This window comes from Mesoplodon bidens (genome assembly GCF_964165515.1).
Source record: "Mesoplodon bidens genome assembly, chromosome: 7".
Classification (NCBI taxonomy): Eukaryota; Metazoa; Chordata; class Mammalia; order Artiodactyla; family Ziphiidae; genus Mesoplodon; species Mesoplodon bidens.
The window spans coordinates 53540988-53567301 of NC_138164.1; the positions used below are offsets into that span (position 1 = coordinate 53540988).

The 26314-nt window shown below is 40.6% G+C and overlaps 1 protein-coding gene across 1 annotated transcript; it reads left to right on the top strand.

The window, feature by feature from the left end:
* Window positions 1-13234: 13234 nt before the first annotated feature.
* On the top strand, window positions 13235-24118 carry EIF4G2 (eukaryotic translation initiation factor 4 gamma 2; the record flags this gene model as incomplete). Its single annotated transcript, XM_081239433.1, has 21 exons — window positions 13235-13241; window positions 13351-13477; window positions 13818-13883; window positions 14541-14681; window positions 15466-15568; window positions 16313-16444; window positions 16534-16600; window positions 16683-16834; window positions 17572-17682; window positions 17866-17949; window positions 18031-18129; window positions 18402-18543; window positions 18634-18794; window positions 19168-19281; window positions 19885-20010; window positions 20167-20271; window positions 20360-20575; window positions 20663-20921; window positions 21254-21458; window positions 21615-21826; window positions 21914-24118. The coding sequence occupies 21 exons, from the start codon at window positions 13235-13237 to the stop codon at window positions 22162-22164; spliced, it is 2880 nt and encodes a 959-aa protein (XP_081095559.1). The 3' UTR covers window positions 22165-24118.
* Window positions 24119-26314: the final 2196 nt, after the last annotated feature.

Sequence of the window (26314 nt, forward strand, 5' to 3'; positions counted from 1 at the left end):
TCTCAAATCCCGGTTCTACCACATATTCATTTCTGTGTGCTTCAGCTTCCTTGTCTGTGAAAGAGAGAATAGTATCAATCACCTCCTAAAGTTGGGTGCACACTTAAAACATTTAGAACATACTTTGCAACACAGTAAGCCCTTAGTATTTGTTAACAATTATTACTTTAAATTGGCCCATGACCTTACTGGGGAGAGGTCCACGTTACTGCTACCAATCTAACAATTCAGCAAACGTTTCTTGAATGACCACAGTGTGCCAGCCACTGACCTAGGAAGAACATAGAGATGGAGCAGAAACTAATGCTGGCTTTGTTTCTCATGAGTTGCTTTTGGTCTATAGATGGTAACGATGGCAAAGGAATAGATAGTCATTCACGGTTGTCGCCATTGACTCTTGAATCCAAGAAAGAATGTTTACCCTTTGACTTCTAATATTATCCTACAATCTGTTTTCTCTGAGGAAACATAGATCATGTTCATAGATCATGATCTTCCTTTTCTCTCTCTTAAATTTGCCAGGGACTGTCAAAATTATATCTTTTCCTATTTTCCTATAATTAAATAAATAATACTCTATGTCTTTTCCCAATTCTTGGTTCTCCAAGTTTTCAGAAATCATAACTTTGGACCTTGAAATGACTCTGGTCCTTTTTTTCCCCCCTCTGGTTTTGATTTTGTTGTTTGTTAGTATATGTGTGTTTGTCCTTTGGCTCTAGTGAGATGTGGAAAGGTGAGCTGTAATCAGAAAGGTATGAGTGAATTTACCATTGACTACATAGTATATACTTATCTAAGTCTCTTTCTTAGCAGTTGTTTCCCAAATCCAGCTGAATTTTATCTCTGGCTTGCAACCATAGTGAAAGAATGCAGAAAGGAGACAAAACTTTTAAAATGTTCTGTCCAGAAGATAACAAGAACTTTTCTAAAACAAAATATGAAGTTCTCGTATAAATGATGCTTGAGAGAAAAAAAAGATTAAAAAAAGATACAGTGAATTAACTAAAAGTAAAGAACAATCCTTTGCTCTGGTTTATCATTCTTCACCCAAAACCAAGACATTTTGTTGATTTGTATACTCTGATAGAAACTCTCTCTTCTAAGGGAGGCGAGGAGTCATGGACAGGTTCTGAGCTCAGTGGTGGGAATGTGAAATGGAGATGTGCAGTGCTCTGGGACAAAGATTAAAGTCCCTGAGACAGCACTGGGTAACTGTGGATCAGTGTTGGTTCACCATGATATCTTTGCTTTCAGTTTTGAGTTCCTTGGTGATTCACAAATGTTCTCTCTCTCCACCCTTTATCTAATCAGCCACAATAGATTGTAACTGTCAACCAGAGAACAGTGTATTTATAGCCAAGGAAAAGTAAGTATTTGGTGCAATAGCAACCAAAATTCATTTTGTTATGTATAGGTCTACCACACCATCTTCAAATTTCTTTCCCTTTTATTTTTTCTATTTTTTAATGTTTATTTATGTATTTATTTATATTTATTTATTTGGCTGTGCTGGGTCTTAGTTGTGGCACGCAGGATCTTCATTGCAGCATGCGGGACCTTTTATTTTATTATTTTATTTATTTATTTTTTTTGCGGTACGCGGGCCTCTCACTGTTGTGGCCTCTCCCATTGCGGAGCACAGGCTCCGGACGTGCAGGCTCAGCAGCCATGGCTCACGGGCCCAGCCGCTCTGTGGCATGTGGGATCTTCCCGAACCGAGGCACGAACCCGTGTCCCCTGCATCGGGAGGCGGACTCTCACCCACTGCGCCACCAGGGAAGCCCGCGGGACCTTTTAGTCGCGGCATGTGGGACTAGTTTCCTGACCAGGGATCGAACCTGGGCCCCCAGCACTGGGAGCACAGAGTCTTAGCCACTGGACCACTAGGGAAGTCCTTTCTTTCCCTTTTAGAATTGGCTCACTATTTTCTCTCTATAAAGCAAATCATTATTCAACCAATGAGAATATATTATTTTTAGTAAGTCATTAATATTTCAATAATTTTTTTTTTTTGGCCGCGCCTAGTGGCATGCGGGATCTTATTTCCCCAACCAGGGATTGAACCCGCGCCCCCTACAGGGGAGGCACGGAGTCTTAACCACTGGACCACCAAGGAAGTCTCAATATTTCAATAATCTTTAGAAGCACACAAATCATCCTACCAAAATTATTGATAGAATGGCTACTACACTTTGGGCAATTTTTATGTAAGCCAGAGCAATCACATATAATGAATTTATAGTTTGGTGGGTAAAAATGAACACTCTTCTGTATTTTAATTCCCAGTTCAGGGACCATAGGAGGCAACCAAATTTAAAAGAAGGGAAGGGAAAGTACTTGGGCAGGGAACTGGGTATCCTGGTTTCTAGACCCTGTTTTGTGCAACTCAAGGGCAAGACCCTAAATATAGATCTCAGAGTACCTCAGTTGCATCATCTGTAGAATTGTGATACTACCTACCCTTTACCATCCCCCCTCAAAGATATCATGATCTGAAATGGGAAAGTGCTTTGGACTTCTCAGAAAAACAGTGCTGCAAAGCTTTGAAACATTATTACTATCATTATGATTATTGTCATCATCCTCATACTTGATTCTTATCATTATTGATCCTTCTTTCATCAGAGAAACTCAAATAAGATTTATAAAGAGAAACATATGGGGCTTCCCTGGTGGCCTAGTGGTTAATAATCCGCCTGCCAATGCAGAGGACACACGTTCAAGCCCTGGTCTGGGAAGATCCCACAGGGCGCGGGGCAACTAAGCCCATGCGCCACAACTGCTGTGCCTGCACTCTAGAGCCTGCAAGCCACAACTACTGAGCCCACGTATCACAACTACTGAAGCCTGCGCGCCTAGAGCCTGTGCTTCACAACAAGAGAAGCCACCGCAATGAAAAGCCCGCGCACTGCAACGAAGAGTAGCCCCCGCTCGCCACAACTAGAGAAAGCTCATGCACAGCAACAAAGACCCAACATAGCCAAAAATAAATAAATAAAAAATTTATTTTAAAAAAGAAACATGTATTCATATAGCACATCTCTAGGAAAATTCAATAATTCCTATACACAAAATAAGTAACTAGCTTAAGTTTTCAAACAAGTTAGTAGATGATCCAGAACCATAATTTCACTCCAGTACATATAAATATATATACCAGTTCTCAGAGCAACAGCATAAATAACCCATCCCCTGGATTTTTAAACTCGCACCCTAGTAACTGAGTGTTTAAATGTCTTGCATACCTATACTTCCAATTTAAAAATTTGACCAGCTTTTAAAATTAATCAACTTTCCAAAGGTAGTGAGAGAATGAGATTAATTTCAGCTTCTCTTAAGAAGACAACTCAGCCTGACCACAATGTTTCCTAATTATAGAGAGAGAGGGAGAGGGAGAGACTCAGGGAAGAGCTGCAGTTTGAGTCCAAAGGCAATCTACTGGCAGAATTTCTTGTTTCAAGGAGATCAGTCTTTGTCCTATTAAGACTTTCAACTGATTGGGTGAGGCCTACCCACATTATGGAGAGTAATCTGCTTTACAAAGTCTACCAATTTAAATGTTAATCTCATCCAAAAAACACCTTCACAGAAACATCCAGAATGTTCAACCACATATCTGGGCGCTGTGGCCTTGGCAAGTTAAAGTAAAAAAATTAATCATCACAGCTGCTTTGATTATATTATTCAGACTCAGGTAAATGGTTTAGTGGCATTAAACAAGTACCATACATTATTTTAATTCTGAAAACTATATATTCTATTAAGAGATGAAGTATAAAGTAAAGAAAAACCACTGGAATAAAAGTTTAAAGAAAGTAGACATGCACAAGTCAGTTAGCTTCTCCAAATCTCAGTTTCCTCATTTGTGAAATGGAAATAAGAATATTTCTCCTGCAATGAAAACATTGTTTAAAGAGTAAACCTGAGCACTTTACAAATTATTATCAAGTGTATATAATCGATGCTCTGGACATGTGTACTTACTGCCCTCCAAAACATGATTAAATACTTGGTTTATGGCACTGAAGTATCTATTTCAGTTCCATAATTTACATTTTCAAGAACAATGATTCTTTAACTGCATTGTTTTAGCACACTTTTTGGTCACATTAGTTGTAAGATGTACTGTAAATAAGTATTGTCACTAATAAAAATTATATAAAGTACCAAAGTTTGCAAATTATTTTCTTATTTAATAAATTAGAGTGGATGCAATATTATCCCTATAATAGCTTTCTTAGTAAGTTGCATTCACATATGCTTTTTTTACTTTGGAAAGAAAGGAATACTAGGAATTGCACATGAAGACTATATCATCTAAGTTGCCACTACTAGTAATCTTTTTTTTTTTTTTTTGGCCACGCCTCGAGGCTTGTGGGATCTTAGTTCCCCCACCAGGGATTGAACCCAGGCCACCACAGTGAAAGCACCGGGTCCTAACCACTGGAGAGCCAGGGAATTCCCAACTGCTAGTAATCTTGATCACCTGCCAGCAGTGTTTCTTGCAGATGAACATTACCCATTCCCTAAATTTATTTTTTCTAAAAAAATTATGAAATGCAGTGAACTGAAAGCATCAGTTATCCTCCTTTACTTAAGGCTCAGGTGTGTCTCTGGCCCATCTGATAAAGAAAATTTGCCCTGAAATGGGCCTCCCACTTCCAGCTTACAAGTCCTATACCCAAAGGTATAAGAGGTATCCATACTGATGAAGTTCAATGAGAGCTATCTATCCCTTTAAGAACTTTATAAACACTATGTTTGACTTAGAAAAAAAAACAGCAAAGGGAAAAATACTAACAGGCAGGATCTTGGTTTATTTCATTCTGTTGTCCTAACAATATGCATCATAAGCAAGACGATCACATGTCTTTACCTGGTATAGTCCTGGTTTATGCCCACTGTCCCAATGTAATTATTAATGGCACCCTTTCTTACCCAAAGCATAAAGTGCTTAGAATTGTTTATCGATGTCTACCCAACTTCTAGTACTGTAAAAGCATGCATTGTGTGCTCACTAAATATTCATTAAATGAATGAATGATGATCCAGATAAAGACTGACCTGTGAAATAGAAGTCCAAGAATTTAGCTTTGCACTAATATGTTATGAGCACTGAAGTGGGCTGAATGGTAGCCCCCAAAAGAAATGCCCATGTCCTAATCCCTCAAACTTGTGAATATTATCTTATATGGCAAAAATATAATCAAGGATCTCGAGGAGTTCATCCTGAATTATCTGAGTGCAATCACTTGCATCCTCATAAGAGAGAATCAGAGGGAGTTTTGTGACACACACACAGAGAAGAAGGCAATGCCAAGACAGAGCAGAGAGAAATGTAGTCATAAGCCAAGGAATGCCAACAGCCACCAGAAGCTGGAAGAGGCAAGAGATGGATTCTCCTCTAGAGCCTCCATAGGAAGTACAGCCCTTCCAACACATTGATTTTGGACTTCAGACCTACAGAACTGTGAGAAAATTAATTTCTGTTGTTTTAAGCCACCTACTTTGGGACAATTTGTTATGGTAGCCATAAGAAACTAATGCAAGCACCTTTATACATTGCATGCAAAAGTGATAAAAAAAAAAAGGAATATCCCCATTATGGTTACTCATGTTGCTATAGGAGGGATCTTGGTGCACTTGGGAAAGTATGAGATTCTGCCACAAATGAACAATTATTTTGGAAAAGTAATTATTACCTCTTTTAATTTCCCTATCTGTAAAATTGGGGAAATGACACTTCCCTACTTACCCCACATGACTTGTACTGAGACTCAAATGAGAGAATGTATATTCTTGTCTTCAATAAATATTTATTGATGCCTATTATATGTCAGGAACTATTCTGCCTGTTATATGTCAGGAACAATTCTAAGCACTGTATCTAAAGTACAGTGAACATGACAGACAAGTTACCTGCTGTCATTGAGCTTACATCCTAATGTGGTAAGCAGATAATACACAAGAAAGAATGGAAAAAATCATTTCAGATAGTGATAAGGACTATGAAAAAAAGAAGTGGAGTAATGTGATAGAGTGCCTGGAAGAGGAAACATTACATAGGGTGATCAGGGAAGGCTTTTCTACAAAGGTGACCATAAGCTCATAAAGCTGAGACCTAAATTTTGAAAAAGAGCCAGCCATGTAAAAAACTGGAATAAGAAATTTGGGAGCAGTGGAAGTTGAAAAATAAGTAGCCATAGCCTTTGCATGTTTGAGGAGTAGAAAGCTTTGCATGAACTGGATCTGTCTGAAGAATAGAAGAAAAAAGGCCAGTGTGACTAAAGCAGAGAGGTCAAGGAGGAATATGGTAGGAGACAAGGTCAAAGTGATAGTCAAGGGCTGGATCATGTAAGGCTTTGCAGGCCACAATGAGAGTTTGGATTTTACTGTGGATGTAATGTATATCCATGATCAAGGGCTTTAAGCACTAGTGGTGTTATCTCATTGACATTTTAAAAAGATGACAGCCTTGTGAGTAGAAAACGTAGTGGAGAGCGAGAGATGAAGTTGAGAGACCAGTTAGGGGGCTATTGAAGTAACCCAGACTAGAGATAAAGGTGGTTAGATTCAAGTGACAGCAAGGTAGATCAAGAGAAGTGGACCAACTTAAGATATATTTTGGAGATATAGCCAATAGAATTTCTGATGAATTAGATACAGGAGATGAGAGACAGAGGAATTAAGAATGATTCATAGGTTTTGGGCCTTAGCAACTGGCAGATGGTGATCAATGGAGGAAAAACTATTCTGAACATGTTAAATTTGAAATGCCTATTATATATCCAAGGGGAAATTTCAGTAGGCAATTTGATATATATCTATAGCTTGCATGGGGGGGGTGGGAATGAATCAGAGATGAAGATATGAATTTGGAAATCATCATCATATAAATGGTATTTACAGTCATAGGACAGATGACTTACCTAGGGAAAAAGTACTCAGAGGGAAGAGAAGGCCCAGAATAAATCCTTGGATACTTTAATATTTAGAGGTCAAGCAGAGGAGGAGAAGCCAGCAGAGACAGCTGAATTGGTGAAGGAGCCAATGAAGTAGGAGGAAATCCTGGAAAGTGTAAAGTCATGGAAGCCAAGAGAAAAAGGAATGAATAAACGTCAAAAAGATAATATGCACAAATATTTTCTCAGCTCCTGCTGTGTGCAAAGAACTCTATTTGAAGTCAAGAGAAGTGTTCCCCATTTCAATGGCCTTACAATTTTGGAAGGGAGATAAAAGTAAGCCCCATAAAAACACTGCAGTACATAGCCTTCTAAATGACCTCCCTATCTCCAGATTTGCCTTTCAATCCATTCTACATAAGCCACAAGGTTAATTTCCCTAAAACGGCACTCTGATCATGTAAAACTGATCAACTTTTCTGGTTTAAACTAGAGGTCTGATCAGCTCAAGAACTTTCTTTGCCCATATAGTCAGTCCTAAATCATCATTCTGGCATTCAAGGAAGGATGGCCCCAGCCTCATCCCCTATTATTCCCTTTATGAAACCTTACAGCATTTTTTCTTGGTTGTTCAGTTTAGCATTGATTCTACCCTTTCCTGCCCTTGTATGTAATTGGTGTATATATTTTTTCTTCATCTAGATTGTGAGCTCTTTGAAAACAGAGATTAAGCCCAAGCTCCTTGCCTAGCTATTAGTAGATTAACTCATTAGCCTTATTTTTTTCTGCCAAGTAGAAAAAGACCACCAAATTTTGGTCATATGTTATAGAACATGGGTGTTATAATGGAGCAAAATTTGAGTACTGTAGAACTAGATTATGAATAACAAAAAATGGAGGAGGGATGTGTCCAGAAACAGAGAAGTAGTCTGAAACCAGATTACAAAGGGCCTTTTATGCCAAACTAAGGGGTCCTGATGTTATTCTCTTAGGGGAGACCTACTGAGGTTTTTGAGCAGGGTACTTAAATACTCATATTGGTGCTTCAGAAATGAAACAGTAAAGGGGATAAATAAGGATGGCCTCAAAATTGCAAGCAATGGAGCACTAGTGGGAATGAATTTTTGGAGGCAGCAATACCAGCCTAACTGGCTCTATGAGAGACCACTGGGTGTCTGGGAGTGGTGAAAAACAAGGCCAATAGAAGAGGTAGGGTAGGGCCAGCAGATGAAGGGTCTGAAAGCCAGGCAAAGGCATATGAAGTGGGATCCCTGGGTTCTAATGCCTGTTTCCCTACTTGGGCAAAGTCTTTTACTGTTTCCAGAGTCCAGTTTTCTTTTCCTAGGTTTTTTTTCAGCTGTAAATGTCATCATTTCTATAATACTCTGAACTGCTACAGTGTTTCTCAAAACTTCACTGCACATTAGTTACTTGGAGAGCTTTAAAAGCTGTTGATGCTGGATCCGACTCTGAGAGATTCGGATTTATCTGGTCTTGGATGCAGCCAAGACATGGAGTTTTAAAAGGTTCCCCCAGGTGATTCTACTGTGCAGCCGAGGTTGAGATCAAACTGATGTAGAAAATAGTGAAGCACTAAGATTCTTTTAAGCATGGTAATAATATGCTGGGGGGAAAAAGTGTTTTAAGGAAGACTAATATAAGTATACAGCATAGAGGGGAAACACTATAGGAGAACAACCAGAATTTTTCAATAATTCAGGAGGAACAATTACTAAGGCCTACATTAGCATGCAAGCAATGACACTGTAGGAAAGCAGATGTATGTAGGAAGAAGATGATTTAGAGGGAAGTAACACTGGGACTCAATAATGAATTGAATGTTATACCTGAGCAAAGTTTCTAGTATAGAAGAATAGTGCAATAGTCAAGTTTCTAGTATAGAAGAATAGTGGAATCCTTGGCAAAACTAAAATAGTTGTGAAGCAGTTGGATAATCAATATTATTGACAACAAAGTAACTGACATTAAGTAATTACATCAGGGACTATGCTATGGGCTTTACATATATTATCTCATTTAATCTTTACAACAACTCTGTAAATACAGTTATTCCCATTTTATAGATTCAGAAACTAAGAAGAGAGAGCAGTTAAACTTGCCCAAAGTCACACAGTAAGTGGTAGAGAAGATATTTGAACTAGCTGGTCTGCTCCTTTTCCTTGTAATAGGAAGATGGTCAGTTAATACTGAGTCTGTTTAATTTGAATAAATAACAAAAAAAAAGAAAAATGGCTATAGAGGCCACACAGGAACATAAATGAGTGAATCAAGTCAGATTTCACTGTGGTGGAATGAAGAGAAAACATCTAGATGAGGCAGTCACTACTCAGCTATACTTGAATGTTGCCCTTTTGGAATTTCAGGCCCAGTATTGCCATATTTTAAGATTTTTCATGAAAAGATGGAAATCTAGATTTGTATGTAAAATCTCCTAAATTTTCAATGTCAACTAATTCAAATGTTTAAAACTACTGTATGGCCTAGACTAAATATGGCTGCAAGTTTGCATCTCTGATAAATAGGCTGTTAGAAACTCAGAATTGAAGACAGTAAGAGATCTGGGCTGGAGATGTATGACTGGGGAACCCTTAAGCACAGAGAAGATAATAACTAGCATTTGACATTATTAATTAAAATAATGCAAATATCTATAAGTTAACAAGTCAGTCAGTACTGTAAGAGCTTCACAATCTTTAGAAAACTGACATAAAATGTAAGTGTTAAAATGAGCAGATTGAAGTGGGTGTATTTAAAATTCAATTTTCTATAAACTAAAAGCTAAATTCCAGATGACTTGAATTTTCATACAACCATGATGTGATGGAAATATTTCAGAATGTGAATATCTGCGCCGCCCACTGATTGGAAGGTAATTGAAAGATTGTGTTTTATCCGTATTTCTACTTTATTGCTCTTAGCCCAATTTCTCACATACACTCATACCTGCAAAGCCCATAGCAGAGGGGGTTCACAATTAGCAAAAATTAAATAAAACCTCTTTTATTTTTAATTATTGAGTTTCAAGTTCCTCAATTAAAAGACCATCCAGGTTTTAGGATTCAGTAAATACTCTCTTTGAAGTCTGACCTAGAGTAGTTTTTGAACACTATTCTTTCTATCATATTAATGTATTATCAATCATGAAGAATGTAAGCCAGTTATGTAAAAATATCACATATATATGAAAGCTTTTTTTGCAAACTGTAAAGCCCTACAGAAATTATTTTAAAATATTATTCTGGTGTTATTTTTGAAGCTAAAAGGGTCCTAAAATTACAAAGTTGAACTTCTTGTATTTGAAACACAATTTTTACCTTTCCTAAAAATATAGTTTCCTTTTAAAAAAAATTTTTTTACATGTAACTAACTCCAAGGGTGAAAATATCTTTTCCAGTTGTTAAAGTTCAAGTGAAATTGACTTGATAGCAATAATTTTAGAAAAATATAATAATGAGGGGGAATGATCAGCCTAATATACGGCAAAGAGCTAAAGATGCTGGAATTGTGTTAGAAACCTTCAGGGCCCACCACACCCTTCCACAATCAGGTGTAAATGTCCTAGGAAAAACTGGCACCTCGGTTGAAAATCGTATTGAGGACTAGGTACTTTCAACCCCAAAGCTGTTGACATGTCAAACAGGTTTGAATCCTTGGATATCCTGCCCTTTGTTGGACACTTTCTTTAAACGTCATCCACGTTAAAACACCCCCCCACACACACACACAGTTTCTTCCTTTAGATTACACATTATATCAAGAACTATATTCAAGATGAAGATGGAGACATTTCTGTTAAGTATATGGAAATATGACTTCATTTTTGTATAGCTAAAATGTCGCATACGATGGAACCCTTCATTTTACTGCAACTCTCCCTTAAAATATTAGCCAAGAAGTATAAATAGTTCAACCTGCCGGCTTTGAAAAGCCTAATCCTATTTGTTAGGATGGACCTTCTGTAAAATGGAAATATACGGCTGTCAGTCTTCAATGTGCTTAAAAAACAAACAAATCAGGAGCTGGCAATTAAAAATCCTCCAGACTCCCGCCCTCCGCAAACACTTCTTCCAAAGAATTCTGGTATATTCTAGGTCTTCCTCCGTGACCGCTGGCAGGACATTCCTTTGGGAAAAGCTGCTTCTCTAGTGAGGTACAAAGACAATAAACCCCTTCCTTTCATCCCTTTCTCATTCACTCAGCAGGGGGTGGAATCAATAGGGAACTGAACGCTTGGAGATGCATCGTCTTTTCTCCTGAACTCTACTCTCCCGGCTCCCCGACCTAAAGGCTGCCGAAGCCGAGCACCTGGAGACCAACGATTCCCGGCGCAGCACCGCGGGGGCGCCAGGCCTTAGCCCTACAGGCCCGTCCCAAGGAGGCCCAGCCTGCGAGGGGCAATCTCGGCTCCTCGGGGGCGCGAGGAAAAGCAGAGCTCGCACACGCCAAGGACAGGGTCGGGTGGAAGGGCGAGCTTCCTTCCCACATTCCCGGTGAGAAAACGAGGTAGAGGGGCTGGAGGCTGTAGATCTCGAGCATGGGATACGGACTCCAGGAACAAAGAGACAGGAGGAAGACAAGGCAGCCACACCAACGCAGACTCAAAGGGCTCTAGGACTTTACGCAAATGGACCGCAACCCGACGGTGCTCAGTTCCCCTTACGCCACTGGCTTGGCCTCAGAGCCTTCGCGAATATGGCTTTGCGCACTGCGGAGGGGCTGCGCCGCAACCGAGCTTGGCCCTGTGGCTCCTCCCCGCCACCCTGCGCTGATTGGCGGCAGGCAGAAGCCGGGCCGCTGATTGGGTGGCAAAGGAGCCATTCGGGGCGGCTCTGGTGGGTTCGGCTGCCCTAGAGTGATAAGTTCGGGTTCAGACACGCCTCAGCGCCAGCAGCGAGTCGGAGCTCTATGGAGGTGGCGGCGAGAACTGGGTGGTGGCTGCAGCAGCGACTCTTTTGAACTGAGAGTTTCAAGCCAGTCCCGACTCCTTCCTCCCCCTTCCCTCCCCCTTTTTTGTTTTCCGTTCCCCTCCCCCTCCCTTCCCCGTCCCCGACGACCGGATCCTGAGGAGGCAGCTGCAGGGGCAGCTGCTGAGTTCTCGGTGAAGGTGAGTGGAGCTGCTGCCGCCGCCGCCGCTGCTGCCGCCGCCGCCGAGTGAAGCGCTCTAAAATGGCCGCCGCCCCTGCCCGCTTCTTCTCGAGCGGTACAAAATGGCGGCCGCAGGCGGAGCCGGGCGGGGCGACCCCTTTCTAGTGTTTCCTCCGCGCTTCGGGCACCTGAAATTTCTTCCCCTTTGTTCTCCCTTCCCGTTGCTGACGGAGTAGAAGGAACCTGGCGGGCCCCGGAGGTCTTTGTGGCTGTCGGCGGCCGTCCCCCGCGGAGCCGGAGCCCGGGCGCGGGTGTGCTCCGACGGGGAGAGCGTGGCGGGGCGGTGCGAGCTGGGGGGAGGGATGCGGGCCGGCGGGGAGAGCCCGGCCGTTGGCGCGGGACCAGCCGAGGTGGAGGAGTCCCGGAGCCCGGCCTCCCGGCGGGGAGAAAGTGTATGAGGCCCGGGGCCGGCGGGGAGCGGCCGGGCTGCCCTTGGTGGAGGAGCGAAGGGCCTGCCTGGCGAGCCTCGCCTGCGACGGGAGAGGGGAGGGAAGCGAGGGTTTTTGAGTTTTTGTCGGGTGGGGAGGGAGCAGCGAGGCGGCTGTCAGTTCCTCGGGGATTTATGGGTGGGAGGGGGCCGCTGGAGGCGGCGGGTGGGAAGGAGGCCGCCTTCCTGCCTGAGAACAAAGAGCCGGGCCGCGGGGGCGGCCTCCACTCCTCCCCGAGGCTTGCCCGCGGCGGCTTCGCGAGAGGCTGTCGGAAGCACTTCCCTAACTCGGGCCTGGGTGGGAGGAATCCACTGCTCTTTTGTTCCCAGGAAAGGAAAAAATGGGGCGGAGGTTCCTGCTGCCATGTTGTGGCCCCGGTCTTCTGACGGGCCCTGTGCGCCCAGTTAAGAGTGAACAGTGGGGAAAGCCGTCTTCAGTTACCCCTTATTCAGTGTAGTTCGTTGTTGAGGCAGTAAAAACTTAAAACTGTTTTCCCAGGACGTGCCCGTCTTGTTAAGAGTTAGGTTGTCTATTACTGATCTCAGTGCTCAGCTGTAAAGGAGGTAGAATGTGGCTTTCTTAAGGATTGGTTCTTAGCATTTGAGAGGTTCTTACATTTCTATGTAGGCACTTCCTTGCGTCCTTGAACACGAGAATTTCCGGGTGGTAAAACAAAATAAAATTTTATTGTCCATTTGTGTTTCGAGTACATTCTATTTTAGTCTTACGAGATCTGCAATGCAGTGTAAGGTCAATCAACTGCAGTGTCAGGCTCTGAAATAAATTGTAATTGAAGCGGGTTTACAGATTTGTATGATAGCGGTGTCTAATTTTGGTACTCTTTCTCATTCTAGGTTTTTCATTTCTCCCATCCCCTTCCCTCCCCACCCTATCCATTAATATTATTCTTTTGAAGATTCTTCGTTGTCAAGCCGCCAAAGTGGAGAGTGCGATTGCAGAAGGGGGTGCTTCTCGTTTCAGGTACGTGTAGATTTATTTTGGCAATTATTGTGACAAGTCTAATCACAAAACCAAAGGAATAACCACACCAAGTAATTCTGATTTAATTGTGATGCAGGTTTAATTTATAATGTGCCGTGTACATTTTTTTAAAACCCTAAAATTGTCATTGTTTTCTATTTGCTATCTGAAGAATAAATGTAATTAATTACTTGGGTTTCCATTGGGCCTAAGTTCAGTCTTCATCTGTGGTGTACTTACTGAAATGCAGAATAATTAAAGAGATCCTTTATCTGTTTTGAGTGAAATATACTTGGGGTATACTTTAAAAAAAAATTTTTTTTTTTTTTCTGTTAAATAGTGCTTCTTCGGGCGGAGGAGGAAGTAGGGGTGCACCTCAGCACTATCCCAAGACTGCTGGCAACAGGTATAGTAAACATGTGAAAAGAATGACTTCTGTAAATAACAGGTTTAGGTTAATGGTGTTTCTAATGCATTACAGCATAGTTAATAAGGCATCAGGAATCCTATCTTAATGGGTATGATTTCTGTTACATATCCTAAATTTAGAATATCAGTTCTTAATTATTTTTTAGCCAAACCATCTAATGTGAGTTGACGTTCTCAACTGCTATTTTATCCTGTTACACCTTGGATTATTTTCACTGATGATGTTTCTGAAGCCAGCCATTATTGTCCATACTAAATTGTGGTAGTAAATCTGTATGGGTATAACATGGTCATGAGACATTAGAAGATGTTGGTTCTTGTGGTGTGTCTCCTGGACCAGCGACACTGGCATCACCTGGGAGCTTAGAAATGCAAATTATCGGGCCTTACCCCAGACCCACTAAAGCAGAAACTGGGGTGGGCCTAGGAATCGTTTAACAAGCCCTTCAGGTGATTCTGATATACAGTATTGTTTGAGAACCACTGGTTGTGAGTTGCTTAGTTGTAAGGGAAGTTGAGAAAAACCTAAACTTTTTTCTGTTTAGAAGGATTTCTGATCTGTATGACATTTGATATGTGAGTGGATGCTGTGTTTCAAGTTGTCTTAATCTTTATTTTCTTAATTTTTTACTAGCGAGTTCCTGGGGAAAACCCCAGGGCAAAACGCTCAGAAATGGATTCCTGCACGAAGCACTAGACGAGATGACAACTCCGCAGCAAACAACTCCGCAAATGAAAAAGAACGACATGATGCGATCTTCAGGAAAGTAAGAGGGTAAGTTTATCAGGGCTGTTTTGTCCTTTAAATAAAAGGAGGGAGGAAATGGATTAACTGTGTTTCTTTTGTGTGTATGCTGTATTACTTAGAAGGCAATGTTCATGCCCTAAGTCTATTTTAATGAATGCCAGTGTTGACAGTTTTAAGCTGAAAATTGGCACATCCATGTTTTGGGGCTCAGAGTTAGTTGCTTTCAGTCTTTGGGTTAAAATGCACAAGTGCATTGTGCTGACATTTCCTATGCCTGCTGTGTACCCAGTGATGCACAGAACATAACGGTTTTAGCTCCTGGATCTAGCCTTGATATTAAGGAGGCTCTTGATCTAGGTTTTTTTTTTTTTTTTTTTTTTTTGCGGTACGCGGGCCTCTCACTGTTGTGGCCTCTCCCGTTGCGGAGCACAGGCTCTGGATGCGCAGGCTCAGCAGCCATGGCTCACGGGCCTAACCGCTCCGCGGCACATGGGATCTTCCCGGACCGGGGCACGAACCCGCGTCCCCTGCATCGGCAGGCGGACTCTCAACCACTGCGCCACCAGGGAAGCCCCTTGATCTAGGTTTTGAGGATGTGAGTTTCTTGTCCAACAGCTGGGGACCCCACAATTAGGTAGATACATTTTAAATAACAGGTTTATTTCAATTTTGGTTAGATGGGTTAAGAAGACTATGTCTTGATATTAAAGGGGAAAGTGATGGAAAAAATGAACATAATTTAAAGGCGATTTTTCAACTAAATAATTCCTTGTGTGTTGGCTGATACCTAGTCTGAATCCTCTTTTCCTAGCATACTAAATAAGCTTACTCCTGAGAAGTTTGACAAGCTATGCCTTGAGCTCCTCAATGTGGGTGTAGAGTCTAAACTCATCCTTAAAGGGGTCATACTGCTGGTAAGTTCAATGTTGGCTTAACCGAAAGGGAGAGGAAAAGATTTAACCCAGGTTGGGGTGTGTGTGTGTGTTGTTGTTGTTGTTGTTGTTTACATTTGCATTATTGCTTAAAACTGAGGTGTGAGTTACACATTAGATGTATGTATCTCTGAACACTGGTGGTGTTTTTTTGTTTTTTGGGGGGTTATTTTGTTTTAGAAAATCACTATTTTTTGAAAAGCACTAACTTTTAATGGTATCAGACTTAAGTCATTTTAAATTGTATGTGTTGTGTTGCAGGGTTAATTGGGTTATTAGGCTATTAAGGGGGGTTTGCTTTGTTTTTCCTTATGTGCAAAACGCCATATTTTGGTTTTGGAAATGAGTTTTATGATAGTTGATGTGATTCTAGCATCTGTTTATAGTTTTTCCAAGATAATTTCAACTCCTGAGGGGGGAGGGTTTTGCTAGTATGAGATCTGTGTAATTAGACTTCTTTGGTACACTGCAACAGCTTACAAAATTTAAGTGCTTATATTTTTCCAGGTTGTGTGCTAAAGCACTTTACATGCCTCACCTGATTTAGTGTACACAATAAGCCTTACAAAAGAGATGTTCTTATTCCCAGGTTATGGATGAGGCATAGAGAATTTGTCAGAAATTTGTGAGATTCAAGATCCTTAAGACTACAAGGAAGTATTAAGTTATAAAGAAAGGTTTTTTCAAACGTTGTCATATTTAGTTTTAAAAAGTCATTTATTTTAGATTGTGGACAAAGCCCTAGAAGAGCCAAAGTATAGCTCACTGTATGCTCAGCTATGTCTGCGATTGGCAGAAGATGCACCAAACTTTGATGGCCCAGCAGCAGAGGGTCAGCCAGGACAGAAGCAAAGCACAGTAAGTAGTAGTGTTTGCTTGCTTATTTAAAGTTGATTGGAAAGTTTTCATTAGCAAGCCCTGACAAAAGCGTCTTTTGTTTCCAATAGACATTCAGACGCCTCCTAATTTCCAAATTACAAGATGAATTTGAAAACCGAACCAGAAATGTTGATGGTGAGGATTTGTTTGCTACTATGTAGTACTGTATATGTTCAACTTAATTCTGAATGTTGACTTTATTCTTAACTTATTTCAGTCTATGATAAGCGTGAAAATCCCCTCCTCCCCGAGGAGGAGGAACAGAGAGCCATTGCTAAGATCAAGATGTTGGGGAACATCAAATTCATTGGAGAACTTGGAAAGCTTGATCTTATTCATGAATCTATCCTTCATAAGTGCATCAAAACAGTAAGTATGAGCGGGAATGTAAGCTTACATTAATCACTGGGTACATCGTTATTTGGGGGAAATGGGTCAATTATAATTTATAACTTTGCCATGTGAGAGTGTTGGTAGGCTAGTTAAATATTTTAGATTGCCAGCAAAATTGTTATTTAAATGTTGTAAATATGGAAATACGCAGTATGTTTTGCAAGGTAGGGGTAGAACTGATTGCCTACCTATGTGTAAGTTGCTCAGTTTGGAGGGATGTCTTCAACAGAAACCAGATAAAGAGTTCTATACTAGACACTGTAGGAACTGTAGGAACTATGAGTCAATGCAGACTTAAGGGAAAGTGCTACATCTAAACCAAGAAGGATTTATTTTTATTTTTTAAATTATTTTATTTATTTATTTTTGGCTGTGTCGGGTCTTTGTTGCTGTGTGCGGGCTTTCTCTAGTTGGGGTGAGCAGGGGGCTACTCTTCATTGAGGTGCGCAGGCTTTTCATCGTGGTGGCTTCTCTTGTTGCGGAGCACAGGCTCTAGACACTTGGGCTTCAGTAGTTGTGGCTTTAGGGTTCTAGAGCGCAGGCTTGGTAGTTGTGGCGCACAGGCTTAGTTGCTCCGCGGCATATGGGATCTTCCCGGACCAGGGCTCGAACCCGTGTCCCCTGCATTGGCAGGCGGATTCTTAACCACTGCACCACCAAGGAAGCCCCCCAAGAAGGATTTATAAACATGTGACATTTGTTTCTTTTGGTAGCTTTTGGAAAAAAAGAAGAGAGTCCAACTCAAAGATATGGGAGAGGATTTGGAGTGCCTCTGTCAGATAATGAGGACAGTGGGACCTAGGTTAGACCATGAACGAGCCAAGGTATGTGTGTTGCTGATAGAAACAGTGTAAGCTTGTCTTGATATTTATTCAAATCAAACAACCTATTTTTGTGATACAGAGGATTGCCATTAGTCATTAACCTTGATAATACTTAGAAGCCTTAAATAGTATACATTTGCCTTCAGCGTTTTCTTCTGAGAGTATATATATTTTTTCTTTCAGTCCTTAATGGATCAGTACTTTGCCCGAATGTGCTCCTTGATGTTAAGTAAGGAATTGCCGGCAAGGATTCGTTTCCTGCTGCAGGTAAAACTGGTTTCTTTAGGTATGCTGACTTTCTGTTTAGGAATATTAAAATAATACTTATTAAAACTCTTTATATTAAAGGATACCGTAGAGTTGAGAGAACACCATTGGGTTCCTCGCAAGGCTTTTCTTGACAATGGACCAAAGACGATCAATCAAATCCGTCAAGATGCAGTAAAAGTAAGTTTTGCTTTGTTTTTAATCAAGTGGGTTTTAAGTTTATAATAGCACTAAGACCTTCTTAAACTTTTTGAGACTGTCTCATCTTACCAGTAGAGCTTAATGTTTATGGTGTCTTGTATGCCCTTTTAAGAGAAGAAGTTGTTTATAGAAATTATATAAATAGCACTCTTAATAGTCCAGGGAAGTATTTCTAGTTTTCTAATATAAGAAGTTTAGTTTTATGTAGAACAGTGTTCAGAAATAAGTGTTTATTCACTTTATTTCTGAAGGATCTAGGAGTGTTTATTCCTGCTCCTATGGCTCAAGGGATGAGAAGTGACTTCTTTCTGGAGGGACCGTTCATGCCACCCAGGATGAAAATGGATAGGGACCCACTTGGAGGACTTGCTGATATGTTTGGACAAATGCCAGGTGATTTTGAACAAAATAGTGGTTTGGTTACATTAAAAACTGAGTTTTAACATTTTAATAGTAAAGAGTTCTTCATGTCCATATTTTAAGGTAGCGGAATTGGTACTGGTCCAGGAGTTATCCAGGATAGATTTTCACCCACCATGGGGCGTCATCGTTCAAATCAACTCTTCAATGGCCATGGGGGACACATCCTGCCTCCCACACAATCGCAGTTTGGGGAGATGGGAGGCAAGTTTATGAAAAGCCAGGTAAGAAAACATTTAAGGATGTTTAGGCAACAGGTATTAAATCTTGGAATGTATATGAATAGATTTGCTTTTTTAAAAGGACAGATACTTCAGGTTTAGGAAACCTAAAAACACTGTGTTTTTCTAAACCAAATTTTGACAGTTATTTCAAACTGGGTAAAATGCTTATCCTTAAGATTAGTAAAGTATTAGTAAAGTCACATCGCTTTACGTAAGTTAGGTTAGATATTTATTCTTCCTGTTTCACCTTTTACTTTCTCTGGGCAGATTCAGTTAAGCTTTCCTATGGCTTGGCCTCATCCCTTTGGTACTTGATTACCATAATTTGTGGACCCCTTTTTATCTAGACTTTCTTTCTCTCTTTCTGAAATAGGGGCTAAGCCAGCTCTACCATAACCAGAGTCAGGGACTCTTATCCCAGCTGCAAGGACAGTCGAAGGATATGCCACCTCGGTTTTCTAAGAAAGGACAGCTTAATGCAGATGAGGTACATTTGCCTATGTTACTTATATACCATAGTTTGTCAATTCAGAAATCTATTGCCCGATGATTATAAAAAGACGCGTTATTAAGAGGACTTAATGCTGGAATTCTTTACCTTCTTTCTCTCTTTTCTGTACTACTTTTTCTTTTCTTTGGATGTCCAGCGTCCTGTGAGCGAAGATTATGAGATATGAGGGCAAATGTCTTAAAAGTCTTCAGTTAGAGCAAGGAAAATGGTTGCTGAGATTTTTATTGTGACTTCCCTACAAATAGAATGACTTAGAATAAAGTAAAATGTTTTCTAAACTCTTAATTAAATTTTTTGGTTTTTAATATTTTAGTGATGCTAATCCTTGGAGAATTCTGGTATAAGATTTATAACAGTATTTTATTTTTGTGTGCATCAGATCTTTAGTTTTCTTGCCAGAAATTAAACCTAATAACATGGAGTACCTGTTTAGTTATTTAAGATACTTAAATTTCTGCCATAGATTCTATCATGCTTGTGTATGCTGAATTAACTTTAGGATGTTGGAGTGTTGCATTTAATATGTTAGCTAACTGCTTGTTAACTTGGATATCTGTTCTGATTTGTTTGCAATTCTAGATTAGCCTGAGGCCTGCTCAGTCTTTCCTAATGAATAAAAATCAAGTGCCAAAGCTTCAGCCCCAGATAACTATGATTCCTCCTAGTGCACAGCCACCGCGCACTCAGACACCACCTCTGGGACAGGTATGCACTGTAGCATGACAGTGTTTTCTGTCATTCCAGTACTTTCTGAAGACGTCTGAAGGCTGCTTTTTAATGTCTTCTCTCTTAACTTCATAAGCTCCTTTTTAATAATAAAAAATATTAAACATTCATATCTACCATTTTGCTGTATTTTAGACACCTCAGCTTGGTCTCAAAACTAATCCACCACTTATTCAGGAAAAGCCTGCGAAGACCAGTAAAAAGCCACCACCATCAAAGGAAGAACTGCTTAAATTAACCGTAAGTCTCAAATAATCCCATAGTCCGGTTCATGGAGTGTATCTGAGATAGGAAAACTCTAAAGATATTTGGACTTTGTTCTTTTCAGGAAACTGTTGTAACCGAATATCTGAATAGTGGAAATGCAAACGAAGCTGTCAATGGTGTAAGAGAGATGAGGGCTCCTAAACACTTTCTCCCCGAGATGTTAAGCAAAGTAATCATCCTGTCACTAGACAGAAGTGATGAAGATAAAGAAAAAGCAAGTTCTTTGATCAGTTTACTCAAACAGGAAGGGATAGCCACAAGTGACAACTTCATGCAGGTAGAATACTTTCCGGATTCCATAAGAACTCTTGCCTTTCAAATTTGGAAACTAATAAAACTGACTGTGTCATATATTCCTTCTAAGGCTTTCCTGAATGTATTGGACCAGTGCCCCAAACTGGAGGTTGACATCCCCTTGGTGAAATCATATTTAGCACAGTTTGCAGCTCGTGCTATCATTTCGGAGCTGGTGAGCATTTCAGAACTAGCTCAACCACTGGAAAGTGGCACCCATTTTCCTCTCTTCTTACTTTGTCTTCAGCAGTTAGCTAAATTACAAGATCGAGAATGGTTAACAGAGCTTTTCCAACAAAGCAAGGTCAATATGCAGAAAATGCTCCCAGGTAAGAGAATGCTGGGGATTTTTTTGTTTATTTTTAATACTAAATCTGGGGATTCCTTAATACCCTGAGTGAATTTATATAGGTCAGTGTGATTATCCTGTCCAGATAACAATAAGCATTCCCACAGATAGACTTCATCTTTATAAAAAGAAGAGGTTATTATGATTTTAACTATTTTCATTTGGTCCAAATACTGAGTTTCCTTTGCTAGGTTAGTTCCTTATTATTTTACATGAATCTTGTGCATTTGGAAAATTATCTGTAGAGCAGTTTTCTAGACCAACATAGGTAAAATGAACTACCTGATGATGGGAATGGCTTTGTCTCTTCAGAAATTGATCAGAATAAGGACCGCATGTTGGAGATCTTGGAAGGAAAGGGACTGAGTTTCTTATTCCCACTCCTCAAATTGGAGAAGGAACTGTTAAAGCAAATAAAGTTGGATCCATCTCCTCAAACCATATATAAGTGGATTAAAGATAACATCTCTCCCAAACTTCATGTAGATAAAGGATTTGTGAACATCTTAATGACTAGGTAAGATAACAGAGTTGTGGTTTTCTGCATTTAGTAGAGAGTTAACCTGTGTTTTGTTTCCTAGAAAAAAGTCTACAAGGCAAGGGACTAAGAATTGTCTGTTTCTTGAGCTAGAAAATTCACTTTGAGGTTCTAACAAGACCTCTTTCTGTGCAGCTTCTTACAGTACATTTCTAGTGAAGTAAACCCGCCCAGTGATGAAACAGATTCTTCCTCTGCTCCTTCCAAAGAACAGTTAGAGCAGGAAAAACAACTGCTTCTTTCCTTCAAGCCAGTAATGCAGAAGTTCCTTCATGATCACGTTGATCTACAAGTCAGTGCCCTCTATGCTCTTCAGGTGCACTGCTACAATAGCAACTTCCCGAAAGGTGAGAGGACCAACATCAGAAGAGTGATGAGTGAGGGGCAATTCCTAAACAGCACACTAAATAATGGGGTTACATTTTGTCTTTTAGGCATGTTACTCCGTTTTTTTGTTCACTTCTATGACATGGAGATTATTGAAGAAGAAGCTTTCTTGGCTTGGAAAGAAGATATAACCCAAGAGTTTCCAGGGAAAGGCAAGGCTTTGTTCCAGGTAAATCTTGAGAGAAATTTGGTGTGTGCTCTTTCCAGTTGGTATTGTTTTATAATGAGCCTTTTAAAGTTGAAATACAAGCAAAATAGCCCTGGTAATTTGTACATACATGTCATTCTTCACAATTAAAAGCTGTAGTAAAGTAGGCAGTTAGCAAAATGAAGTAAAGCTATGAAATAAAAGGCTTCAATCCTAGTAGTGTCTAAGCTGTTAGATTAGAGGTGGCTAACATTTTTTTAGAAGTAAAGCTACTTACAGAGATAGGGTGATTGTACACGATTGGATTGTGACTTTTTTTAACTGTCAGTAAACATGATATTGTTTCTGATTTCTCATACCGTGATTTTTTATCTTATTTAGTGGAGTAGAATTCTAGCCATGGGGAAGAACTTGTATGTCAGGGGACTCCACAGCATACGTTAATCATCTGGAAAGTAATTTAAACGGAAGTTCCAGGTCTGATGCTAGACATTCTGATTTAGTAGGCTTGTGTGTGTTACACAACCCAGGTGATTCTCATACTACTTTTCCAGGGGCCAGGCTTTGAGAAATGCTGGTCTATAGTATCTTTATTCCTAAGGTTCAGGAACTATCTTCATGAGGATTACCCTCACAGCATTAGTCTTGTCCTTGGGGAATCTGATCCTACAGTTCCGGGGTGGGGCTGGAGAACTTCTCAGAATCTTTGTCCTGTGTGCCTTTCCACCACCACCCCACCCCCGCTTCATTGCTAATGTATTTAAGTTTGGGAGGAGCCACTGTCCCATATTAAAACAGTCCTGGAGTGTAATGGGAGTGGTGTCAAAGAACGACACCCAAGTTGACAGTTCCTAAACAGCTTGTAATCCCAAATCCAAATAATAAGCCATTTTTTTAAACATCTTTATTGGAGTATAATTGCTTTACAGTGTTGTGTTAGTTTCTGCTGTATAACAGTGAATCAGCTATATGTATACGTATATCCCCATATCCCCTCCCTCTTGTGTCTCCCTCCCACCCTCCCTATCCAACTCCTCTAGGTGGACACAGCACCAAGCCGATCTCCCTGTGCTATGCGGCTGCTTCCCACTAGCTATCTGATTTACATTTGGTAGTGTATATATATATGCCAGTGCTACTCTCTCACTTCGTCCCTGCTTACCCTTCCCCCTCCCCGTGTCCTCAAGTCCATTCTCTACGTCTGGGTCTTTATTCCTGTCCTTAAGCCATTCTTTAACTTACAGCTAATACACAAATGTAGGTTCTGAAGACTGTTTGCAATTACAAAATGTGTGGTACTATCTAAAACTTTTGTCCTTAGCTAGGTTGTTTGTTTGATCTGGAATAAAAAATTCTGCTATTCTGTCTTCTGTAAGTACTACTTATTTCGTTAAATTACAAATTTACAGGTGAATCAGTGGCTAACCTGGCTAGAAACTGCTGAAGAAGAAGAATCAGAGGAAGAAGCTGACTAAAAGAACCAGCCAAAGCCTTAAATTGTGCAAAACATACTGTTGCTATGATGTAACTGCATTTGACCTAACCACTGCGAAAATTCATTCCGCTGTAATGTTTTCACAATATTTAAAGCAGAAGCACGTCAGTTAGGATTTCCTTCTGCATAGGTTTTTTTGTAGTGTAATGTCTTAATCATAGTCTACCATCAAATATTTTAGGAGTATCTTTAATGTTTAGATAGTATATTAGCAGCATGCAATAATTACATCATAAGTTCTCAAGCAGAGGCAGTCTATTGCAAGGACCTTCTTTGCTGCCAGTTATCATAGGCTGTTTTAAGTTAGAAAACTGAATAGCAACACTGAATACTGTAGAAATGCACTTTGCTCAGTAATACTTGAGTTGTTGCAATATTTGATTATCCATTTGGTTGTTACAGAAAAATTCTTAACTGTAATTGATGGTTGTTGCCGTAATAGTATATTGCCTGTATTTCTACCTCTAGTAATGGGCTTTATGTGCTAGATTTTAATATCCTTGAGCCTGGGCAAGTGCACAAGTCTTTTTAAAAGAAACATGGTTTACTTGCACAAAACTGATCAGTTTTGAGAGATCGTAAATGCCCTTGAAGTGGTCTTTGTGGGTGTGAAACAAATGGTGAGAATTTGAATTGGTCCCTCTTATTATAGTATTGAAATTAAGTCTACTTAATTTATCAAGTCATGTTCATGCCCTGATTTTATATACTTGTATCTATCAATAAACATTGTGATACTTGATATAGTTGTGTGACTTTAAGTAGCACCTACAAATTTATGAAGAATTGATAGGTTTTGTTTTGAGATAGGTCTAAGGAACTTCTAATTCACAATCAGAAATTCACAATTTTGTGATTAGACAGAAAATTCAAGTTGGTTGGTTATTCCTGTTTAGGTCATGTTACTGGAAGTAACCAATATACAATTCCTGTAATCGGGCAGTGCTGAGAATCACAAGTCTTATGAATTCAGAGGGACGTTGCTAATGCATAACAACAAACTTGGTGACATTTATCTTTTTGTCACCATACTGAACTATGTGGTGAACTGAGAGGTTCATCACCCTCATGGTCAAGACAAGTGTAACGATCCTATCATCATTCTCAGTAATTGTAATTGTTCCTGTTTCAAGGAAGGTTCCCCCTTGAAACCCCAGAGTAGCCCAGTAAAACTGGCTCCTTAATCCAACTGAAGCCCTGCATGGAGGTTTAAAATATATTTTCAGAAACCACTTAATAAGCATTTGCTCAAATCCCCAACCCCTTGTTAACCAGCCCTAGGAATGTGACAATCCTAGGCAGGCTTTGGCTTGGGTAGGGGCTCTTGAAAGTGTCACTGGAGTCCTGGTTGCTCGTCTTATCTTCTAAGAGCAACCTGTACTTGGTTTGGGGGGACCCTCTAGGCAGACAGTAATACACCGTACTGCTAAGTCTGATAGAACCTTTGTCTTCAGTGTTGCACCTGCTTATTCTCTGAGGGGTGGTGGTAAAACCAGTACTTGTGTGTCCTCTTGGCATCAGAAGCTAGCTCTCCCTGTGCCCTAGCAGACCTCTTCATTGAAGTTCTAACAGACGATTCAGAGCTTTTGGTGGATATTGTAAATACCATGAAATCAAAGCTAAGTGGAGACTTGTGTAAATTGACTTCAGATAGAATATCAAGAAGCTGACTTTACGAGGCATTCCTGGCGCTCTGCCCAACCCTCCCCAAGGGGGAAACTGATTTTTAACCCAGCAAATGTGGCCTCTTTTGTTAGAGAGGTGGGCCTTGGCTTCAGTTTACAGCCAGAATTCTCCCAACAACTCAGCTAGAGAATTGGGCCAAAGGAAGTCCCAGACTTCGACGTGGTGTGTGGCAGCTTGTCAGAAGTCACACCTGTGTCCCCCCAACCAGTGCTTCAAGAACAACTCAGATGCCCCTTAAAGAGCAACACCTCCCCACTCCCATCTTGTTCAAAAAACACTGAACAGGGTGTTTTACAACCTACCATACTATGGAATGACAATATTTGGGTGTACTGGGCATGTACCTTGTATGAAGGACATAATGTTTTTAGTATCAGCACACTAAGTCTACACTAAGTCTACAGTGACGTATCTTTGGGCTTCCCTGCTGGCGCAGTGTTTGAGAATCTGCCTGCCAGTGCAGGGGACACGGGTTCAAGCTCTGGTCTGCGAGGATCCCACATGCCGCGGAGCAACTAAGCCTGTGCGCCACAACTACTGAGCCTGCGCGTCTGGAGCCTGTGCTCCGCAACGAGAGGCCCGTGCACCGCGGTGAAGAGTGACCCCCCGCTTGCCGCAACAAGAGAAAGCCCTCGCGCAGAAACAAAGACCCAACACAGCCAAAAAAAAAAAAAAAAAAAGATTCCATATCTTCCGCCAACGTTGGCTTTCCTTTAAATACAGCAAAACAGGTTGCCTTCATTTTGCCAACTCTTCCCCCGCCCGCCCCAAACAGGCTGCACTTCACTCCTACACCAAAACTTAAGATCACCAGTAACTCCAGTGCTGCCTGTTATCCAGTAGGTTTTGATCATGTAGGCAGCATTTGACAGTAAATCACTCCTTGAGGCTTCACTTCTTTTCAGGACACCTTAGTTTTCCTTCTTCCTCACTCTGTTCCTTCTTAAGTCTCTAATGGCAAATGCCTGATGTCAAACCCAATGTCTAGTTATCAAATCTTGTTAATTCTTCCTTCAAAACATTAGAAATTGGACAACTCACCTCTTCAGCTGTGGCTCTCATTTCTCACCTAGATACCACACCACCCCTAACTGGATTCTCTGCTTTACCCTTGCTCTC